The following is an 8559-nucleotide window of genomic DNA, read 5'->3' as shown; positions in this document are numbered from 1 at the left end:
CAAGAAATGTTTTCATCCTGTTATGATTCGAACATCCATGACTTGAATCATAGAAGATTGATTTGAATCATAGACTGCCTGATCTGAATCAGACACAGACTGCATTTCTTTGGGATTTGGTACTGTAAATTTGACACGAATCATATGTTTTCAATACTCGAATCATAAAATTAGTTCTCTATTACTTATTGGATCTTGACTCAAATCACTTCATCTTTTGACATGAATCATACTTTTTGCTAATGACCCGAATTAAACATGATTTTCCTTTTTGTGTTGTATCTCCGGCGCATATAAAAAAATTCCCTCAAAACTCATTCGCGATGTTGGAAACCATACACATCCATTATTGATTTGAAATTCAATACACACTTGTTCTCTCAATTTTCAAAATAATTTTGATGTTGATTCGAGTGTTTGAAAATAAAATATTTTATCTTCTACCTCCTTCTTCATCAATTTTTACGTGGATCTAACTCTCATTTTCAAAGTGTGAGATCTACGAGGAGAATTGTTATTTTGGTTAACATTTTCTTTTAAATTTTTTTGAGATGTCAGGGATTTGCAAATTGTGTGATTGTGGCTGGTTTTGACAAGTGCAACAGAAAATAAGGCGGTTCTTCTCTCCATAATTTCTTTGGCAATGTTGTGTGAAAGCCTACAGACAAAATGAGAGTTTTTCTCAATCTTCAGATAGGTCAAACCTCGAGATGCCGTTAGTATTGACTAAAGATCGTTGTAGAATGGTGGAGCAGCATTCTTGGTGGTCAAAGATTTAAGACAAATTTGAGTAAATATTTTGCATGTATATAATGTTAGATACTGTGTAAAGTCAACGAGGATTGGAATTGAAAATTTTATATTTTCATGATTATTCAAATTGTCATTGTTGTGAACATCTTGTAATATTTGTTAAATTCATAGTGGAAGATCATAAAAATTTCAATGGAAAACCATTTGAGAATGGTGTAGGCACGATTATCGAACCACTGTACATCTGACCTACCCTCTTCTCTTTTGTCTCTATTTTAATTTTGAATGTAATTGCATGATTAGGTATGTATTGCTTTTTTAGAATCGGATGCGGATAGGTTTATTGCCATGATAGCAATTTCGTGAATAAGTGAAGATTTTGTTAAATCAAAACCTCAAATTATTCTTGTTGTCGTTTAAGTCTCGAAACTACAATTATAGAGTTCTTGCATTGTATTAAATTCCCCAGTTACATTTCTCATGTAATTTGTTATAGTTCGCTATATCAAATGGCTGGTTTATAGTTGTTTGTTTTATCCTTTTATTTTTGTGTATCGATTGAAATGTTGTGAAGATATGTGAAGGAAAATTGTGATAAAAAACGCAGCGGAAATTAAAATTTTTCCTTTAGTGATCCTTACGAATGAGAATGCTCAGTGATAGAAACTGTTACCTCTTGTGGCGATTGAAACCTTTGATGTAGGTCTAAGGAGTGATCACAAGCGTTGAATAATGACAACGCCTCTACTCAATCCACACAAACGGATTCCTTCAGTCTCAGTGCTTGCTGTTTTGAATGAAGGTTGTGTGTGTATGTGTGTGTGTGTGTGTGTGTGTGTGTGTGTGTGTGTGTGTGTGTGTGTGTGTGAGAGAGAGAGAGAGAGAGAGAGAGAGAGAGAGAGAGAGAGAGAGAGAGAGAGAGAGAGAGAGAGAGAGAGAGAAACGAAATTTCATCAAGTGAAATGCTTATGCACAAGGGTTCTATTTATAGAACCACTTGTGTGAGCTGCAAGTTAAAAAACCCACTTAAGTGTATATGACCCATATCTTATGGTATATCGAAAATCACTTAAGCGCGTTGTACCTTACCATATTTCGTATTCTACTTAAGTGCATCGTACCTTAAGATATTCTACAATTCACTTAAGTGCGTTGTACCTTACGATGTTCCTTATTTACTCTGTCTCTCATCAATCCGTCCTTTTGTGTGTGACCCTGTAGGTTTTCGTGATATTGGAAATTATATTAAATCACGTATTTAACATAATAAACAATGAGTTGTATCTAGCAACACATCACTGTTACCCAAAATACGAAAATGGCATGTGATATGATAAATCCCTTTTTGTGATAATACTTGTGTGTACAATTACCCTTTTGCCTTTATGTCTATATTGAACACAAGACATATACCGTCTCATCCTTGTCCAGTTCAATATTTGACTCTTAGACATTTATCATATTACGCAGGATATGCAAATTCCATCTAGGTCACTCATGTCCCTCAGCATGCTTCATGGAGTACCCATCAACTGTCTTTATGGTCATCCAGTTAAGGAGAATGTTTGATCAACAATAAAGCACTCGACTCTATATCTAGGGTCCATAGTTGTTTCAAGTCAAAGGGTGGTATACACCACTATCACCATGAGAGTAACTTATGACACTTTGCATAATATTTTATGTAGTATTCTCATAGCGGGTCAATCTAGTATAAATATTACCCCTAATATTCATACATATGTTTAAGACTTGGTAACTCCTTATCCATGATCCATGAGATGTGATCATCAGTCTATATACATAATAGTCTTAATGCTTTAATGTTATCCCACTTCACAACAAAGCTCGACTACAGATACTTTAAGAATAGTGTTCTTATGTTTAATTGGATCTCATGATTAAGTCACACTTGATACATTAAACGGACTAGCTATTCTATGGACTTTATTCAACAAACATACTAAAGAAAAAACCTTTTATTATTAATAAATAATTCGATACAAGTACCAAAAGTATTGGCCTCTAGGGCCTACACCAACAATATGGTCCAAAATCATATGTTGTGTGCGTTGTGTTCCCGCCATGCAAAATATTTTTAAAACTTTGATATTTTTTAAATAAACAAATATTTGAAAACAATCAATTTTTAAGGAGGTCTACTCAACCCCCTTAAATCGTTGCATTATCATATTCTCTTCCACTCTTTTTTTCTTTTTATATTTATATATGATTTCTTTTATATATATATATATATATATATATATATATATATATATATATATATATATATATATATATATATATATATATATATATATATATATATATATATATATATATATATATATATATAAGCAAGGAGTTGGATTAAAAGAGTACTAGGGGTACTCTAACCCATCTTACAAAAGAAGAGCACCTAGAGAAGATAAAAGAAAAAAATTCTAATAAACTGAATCTAAGCCAAACAACATAGAGGGTTCTGACAAAAAGCAAAAAAATTATAGTTGAAGTAAGAATTTTCTTCTATTAGATCCCACTTCCAAGCCAAACATTTGATCTCCGAAAAAAATCAGAAACATTGTAAAAGGCTTTGTTAAAAAGGATGTTATTCCTGATTTTCCAAATGGTCCAGATAACCGTCATTCATATGATTCCCTCCTTACCCTTCTAAACCTTAATAATCTTCTCCCAATTAACCCAAGCTAAGAAATTCTTCCATATCGAATCTTCGAACACCAAAATGACCCCTGCCCACTCGGCCACTAACTTCCATAAAGAAACCACAACATAACAATTGAAGAAGAGATGAGTAACATCTTCATCTTCATGGAAGCACAACACGCAAGGAAGATCGTGGGGAGAAGAAATAATACCTCTATGAAATACTTGATCTTTCGATGGAATTCTATTGAGAAAACACCTCCAAATAAAGACTCTAACTTTGAAAGGAGATAATGTTCTCCAAACCCTGCATAACGTCTTGTTCCTTACATCGTTCACCTCTTCTTAAACTCGATTGGCTTCTATACCAACATACCCTGACCTAACTGAATAATGTGTCGTAGGTTCGGGATCCCAGGCGACCTTGTAGATTGCACCTTCTATCGCCCCCTACCTTCCGAAATCTTTTACAAACGAACCTCGCTATTGAGATGGATTATTCCTTCCTATGAAGTCAGACCAAAATTACCCCAATTCCACGCTTCACTTGCCCACGAACCCATAACACAAAACGATGCACCCATCAAAGAACTTAACTGAAATAGATAAGGAAACAACATCTTTAGAGGGCTATCACTTACCCAGCGAGCCGACCAAAAATGAATTATAGTTCCATCGCCTACAAAAAAACTCACTGAGTCAGCAAAGGAATAAATCAAGCCATACTCTCCTGCTGCAGTGTTAATCAAATCATTCCACCAAGTTGATCCAATCTTTATCTTATCTGCGACATTTCCATCCAATATTGCCTTCCTATTGTTTCTGTATCCATGAGGTTCGACTATGATTCTCCATTTCCACTTATGCAACAACGTTATGTTAAACTCGTTCATCTTCTTTACCCTGAGTCCTCCTTGTTCAACTAGATTGCACACCTTATTCCAAGCAACCCAAACGATTTTATATTTCTCCTCCGAACCTCTCCACAAAAATCTGTTCTGAATGCTCTCGATTTCTTTCCAAACAGACACAAGAGCTTTATAGAAGGCCATGAAAAAATAGACAAGCTCCTAAGAACCGATTTGATCAACGTGATTCTTCCACCAAGAGATAAAAGTTTACCCTTCCACAAAGCAAGCCTAGCTCGAATTTTTCCCACCAACAACTTCCAAGTTATAATACGCCTAGGATTGGATCCAATAGATAAGCCAAAAAAAAACTTTATCCTCCGACCTACAAGTCAGAAAATTAATCACAACGAAGATATAAAAACATACTTATTTAAAACATATTTAATATTTTATTTAATTCATATTTAATTTAGATAAACAAATAATTAATTTGATTTAGATATAAAAATATGATCAATTCATTTAATAAATATTTATAATTTTGATTGCTCAACTTAATTAATGATATTTTTGTTAATGAATAGTTAAATGTCACATCAAAGTAAAAAAAAAGTATACATAATATTCTATTACCTAATAAAATATTAAGAGTAAAAGTTAAACCCTAAGCCATCTTTTTAATTCTCCTTACACATTCCAACTCTTACCACTTTTTGGATATTTGCATGATATAGTAATCCATAAGGTGGCAATGTTAGAGTGAGAAAGAAAAAAGAGAGAATAAGGAGTGAGGTGTCTTTTAACAAAGGAAGGTATACATGTTAGAATAAGAAAACTTTATTTCTTTTCATAAATAAATAAAAATAAAAATAAAATAGATAATATTTAATACATTCTTTTAAGTAAGGCTTGTTCCTTCTCACATGCTTTATACTTGAGAACGTTAACAAAAACCATTCACTTCTCATTCTCTCCTTCAAAAACGCACCCTATTCTTCCCTATTTTGCATCGGCATTTGTTCTTGAATCTCTGTGGTATTCTCTTCACAGAGATGGAAAGAATGTTCCCTACAAAGAAGCCTTCAACTATGAATTCACATGATAGACCCATGTGTGTTCAAGGTGACTCAGGTCTTGTTCTTACCACTGACCCGAAACCTCGTCTTCGTTGGACTGTTGAACTCCATGAACGTTTTGTTGATGCTGTTACTCAACTTGGAGGACCTGACAGTACTATTCTTCACCCTTTTTGTTCTTCTCTTTTCTTACTTCAATCCTATTATTCATATTTTCGATCTCTCTTGAATTTTTCAGAAGCCACTCCTAAAACTATTATGAGGGTTATGGGTGTCAAGGGTCTCACTCTTTACCATCTCAAGAGCCATCTTCAGGTTTGAGTTCGAACACTCGTAAACACAGACTCAATCCTGTCCCAAGTTGGTGCAACTTGGGACAGGATTCGAGGGCGTAGATGTTGGAGATGATCCCAATTTAATTTCTTTTTGATTTATATAACTTTCTATTGTTTTTTCTTTTTGTTGTTTCTATTACAGAAATTTAGGCTTGGAAAGCAACCCCACAAAGAATTCAATGATCACTCAATTAAGGATGGTATGAGAGGTGACAGTTCTTTTCTTTCTAGGGTTTCACAATTTTTATTTTTATTTTTTGCACTTTGAACTTTATGATCTTTACACATGATGTACAGTTCTTGTATATTGACAAAATCTTTTTGCACTGCCAGCTTCAGCTTTAGAACTGCAACGAAATACTGCTTCCTCTTCTGCCATGATTGGCCGCAACATGAATGAGTATGCATGCTTAATTTCATTCTTTCATTATATATATCTTGTTATAATTTTAAACCATATGTTCGTAAATAAAAATTGAAGAAAATTTTCAAATTCTTCTTGTTCATTTTTTTTTATGATTCTTTATGGCTAAGTAACTCACTTATGGTTGATGAAATCAGGATGCAAATTGAGGTGCAAAGAAGACTTCATGAACAGCTTGAGGTAAACACAAACTTTATATAAAGTTCAAGAAAATATTTGCATTAGTGCATGGTTTGGAATTAAGGTAAATTTGCCAAAATCACACTCTCATGTTTTGGTAACATATCAATTTTTTTTTCTTTCCAAAATCACCTAATTCGACCACGATGTTTGGATCATCATCTCCTTCGTTATTTTCATCTTTTATTTCTTAACTTTCTATCTCTCTCTTCACTCTCTTTTCATTAAAAAAGAAAATATAAACTAGAGAGAGTGAATTAAGAAAGATAAAATAAGAAAAGAAAAAAAAAATCAAAATCATCCAACAATCAATTTTATTCAACCTGAATTCTCTCTAGTTTGCCGGAGAGAATCCATATTTTTTTTTATATAAATATCTTTTGTAATGGAGATGTTCTTACATGGATTAATGATTATAATTCAGGTGCAAAAACACCTTCAACTAAGGATTGAAGCTCAAGGAAAATACATGCAAAGTATATTAGAGAAGGCTTATCAAACCCTTGCAGGTGAAAACATGGCATCAGCTACAACTAACCTAAAGGGTGTTGTTATTGGACCTCAAGGAATTCCAGAAATGGGACTATTGAAAGAATTTGGTACACCTCTTAGTTTCTCATCTTTTCAAGATCTCGACCTTTTCGGCGGCAGCGGCGGCGGCGATCAACTCGACCTTCAACAAACCATGGAAAAACAAACCCTAGACCATCATGGATTCATCCAAATCAATGATAACTTATGTCTTGGCAAGAAGAGGCCAAACCCTAACGCTAACCCTTATAATGGAAACGGAAAGAGTCCTTTAATGTGGAGTGATGATTTAAGGCTTCAAGATTTAGGACCAGCTTCATCATGTTTAGATGATCCTTTCAAAGGTGACCAAATTCAAATTCAAATTGCACCACCATCATTGGATAGAGGAAATGATATTGAAACTATAGATATCTATGATACAAAGCCTTTACTCCAAGGGGAGCTTTTAGGCGAAAAGAAATTCGATGCGTCGATGAATAATAAACTCGAAAGGCCATCGCCAAGAAGAGGCCAACAACTTCATGCTGAAAGGATGAACAATCCTATGATTAGTACTGGTATCATGGCACAAGGTAGAGGCTCACCATTTGGATGAAAATGATTAATCATCTTAATTTTTAGATTATGTGATAATTATTTTATGTTATATGTAATTGTTTCTTGATGTGAAACACTCTAGGGTTTTGATTTTTGTTTTGGAAATCATCATGTGGTATAATTATTAATTAATGCCTTTGCATGGCAAACAAAAGTTTTAATTATTCTAACTAAAATATATAATTAAAGCACTTTAAATGTGCTTAGTTAATGTGAGAATTCTCACTTGTATGTTTTTTACTTTACATCTTTATTGATTGATTTAATTATGATAAATTTTGTTTTATAAAATAGTATTGATGAATACATGTCTGCATGTTGTTATGATAGATAAGAAAAACTCGAAGCAAGCATATATACTTTTCTTCTTTTTATCACATTCAAGGTTTTCTTTGTACTTTTTTTTGGACCCACTTGTAATGTTTTTTTATTCTGACACTATGTATGGAACATTCTCTGCGTCACTATTAAGCAGTTTTTTTTCTCCTAGAATTTTTATATTTCGGGAAATGTGATATTTTGTACACTAGTAAATATTTATAGTATGACATAATCTATATGTCATAAAAAGCAATTCACTGTTACATTGGTACTATGAGGTTTGAAACAAGCAAAATGAAAAAAAAAATTAAAGGAAACAATATTTTATGGATAATTTTTTTAATATTTTTTTTTGGGGTTAATATAAATTTTAAAAAAATATTTAAAGACAAAATTTTATTATGAAGTTTTAAAGTAATTTTTCGTAACTTGTAATTAAGAATATCACGTAATATAGATTTATTGTATATTTGGATCAATTGCTATAATCACATTCCAATGCATTTTTTAAAGTATTTTAAAAATATTCCAAGTCTTAATTTTTGCTTCAATGTGATTTTTTTTATCCGATTTGGTTGAATTTGACTTAATACAAAACACATACTTAGTCCAATGATACATTTTATTATTTTTATATATTTTAAGAAATTTTTAGTTTTATTTATTTTTATTATTATAAAATTTGTATTTTATTAAAAATATCAATGATCCCTCTTTAAATTATTTTTAAAATTTTTGTTTATCTTAAACATAATGGTGATAAGGTGTTTTAAAATGACTTTCATATAAAGTTAAATAAAAATGATAAAATAATTAAAGTTGAG

The 8559-nt window shown here is 32.2% G+C and overlaps 1 protein-coding gene across 2 annotated transcripts; it reads left to right on the top strand.

Moving 5' to 3' along the window:
• Positions 1-5181: 5181 nt before the first annotated feature.
• On the top strand, positions 5182-7633 carry LOC127136716 (myb family transcription factor IPN2). 2 transcript variants are annotated; one of them, XM_051063314.1, is made up of 6 exons: positions 5182-5498; positions 5583-5659; positions 5822-5879; positions 6013-6079; positions 6241-6283; positions 6708-7633. In XM_051063314.1, exons 1-6 carry the CDS (start codon positions 5321-5323, stop codon positions 7410-7412), a joined length of 1128 nt encoding a protein of 375 aa, XP_050919271.1. In that variant the 5' UTR covers positions 5182-5320; the 3' UTR covers positions 7413-7633. The 2 variants fall into 2 exon arrangements, with proteins under 2 accessions (XP_050919271.1, XP_050919227.1); XM_051063270.1 differs by having other exon boundaries at positions 5822-5888.
• The last annotated feature ends 926 nt before the right edge of the window (positions 7634-8559 follow it).

The sequence above is a fragment of the Lathyrus oleraceus genome, chromosome 1 (genome assembly GCF_024323335.1).
Source record: "Lathyrus oleraceus cultivar Zhongwan6 chromosome 1, CAAS_Psat_ZW6_1.0, whole genome shotgun sequence".
NCBI classification, from domain to species: Eukaryota; Viridiplantae; Streptophyta; class Magnoliopsida; order Fabales; family Fabaceae; genus Lathyrus; species Lathyrus oleraceus.
This window is presented reverse-complemented; position numbering and strand designations above follow the sequence as displayed.

Excerpts from the sequence above, each read along its gene's own strand:
- LOC127136716 (XM_051063270.1), top strand. The coding sequence starts at position 5,321 with ATGGAAAGAATGTTCCCTACAAAGAAGCCTTCAACTATGAATTCACAT. Across the intron at positions 5,889-6,012 it reads AATTAAGGATGGTATGAGAG|CTTCAGCTTTAGAACTGCAA; the intron begins GTGACAGTTCTT and ends TTGCACTGCCAG. Across the intron at positions 6,080-6,240 it reads ATTGGCCGCAACATGAATGA|GATGCAAATTGAGGTGCAAA; the intron begins GTATGCATGCTT and ends TGATGAAATCAG.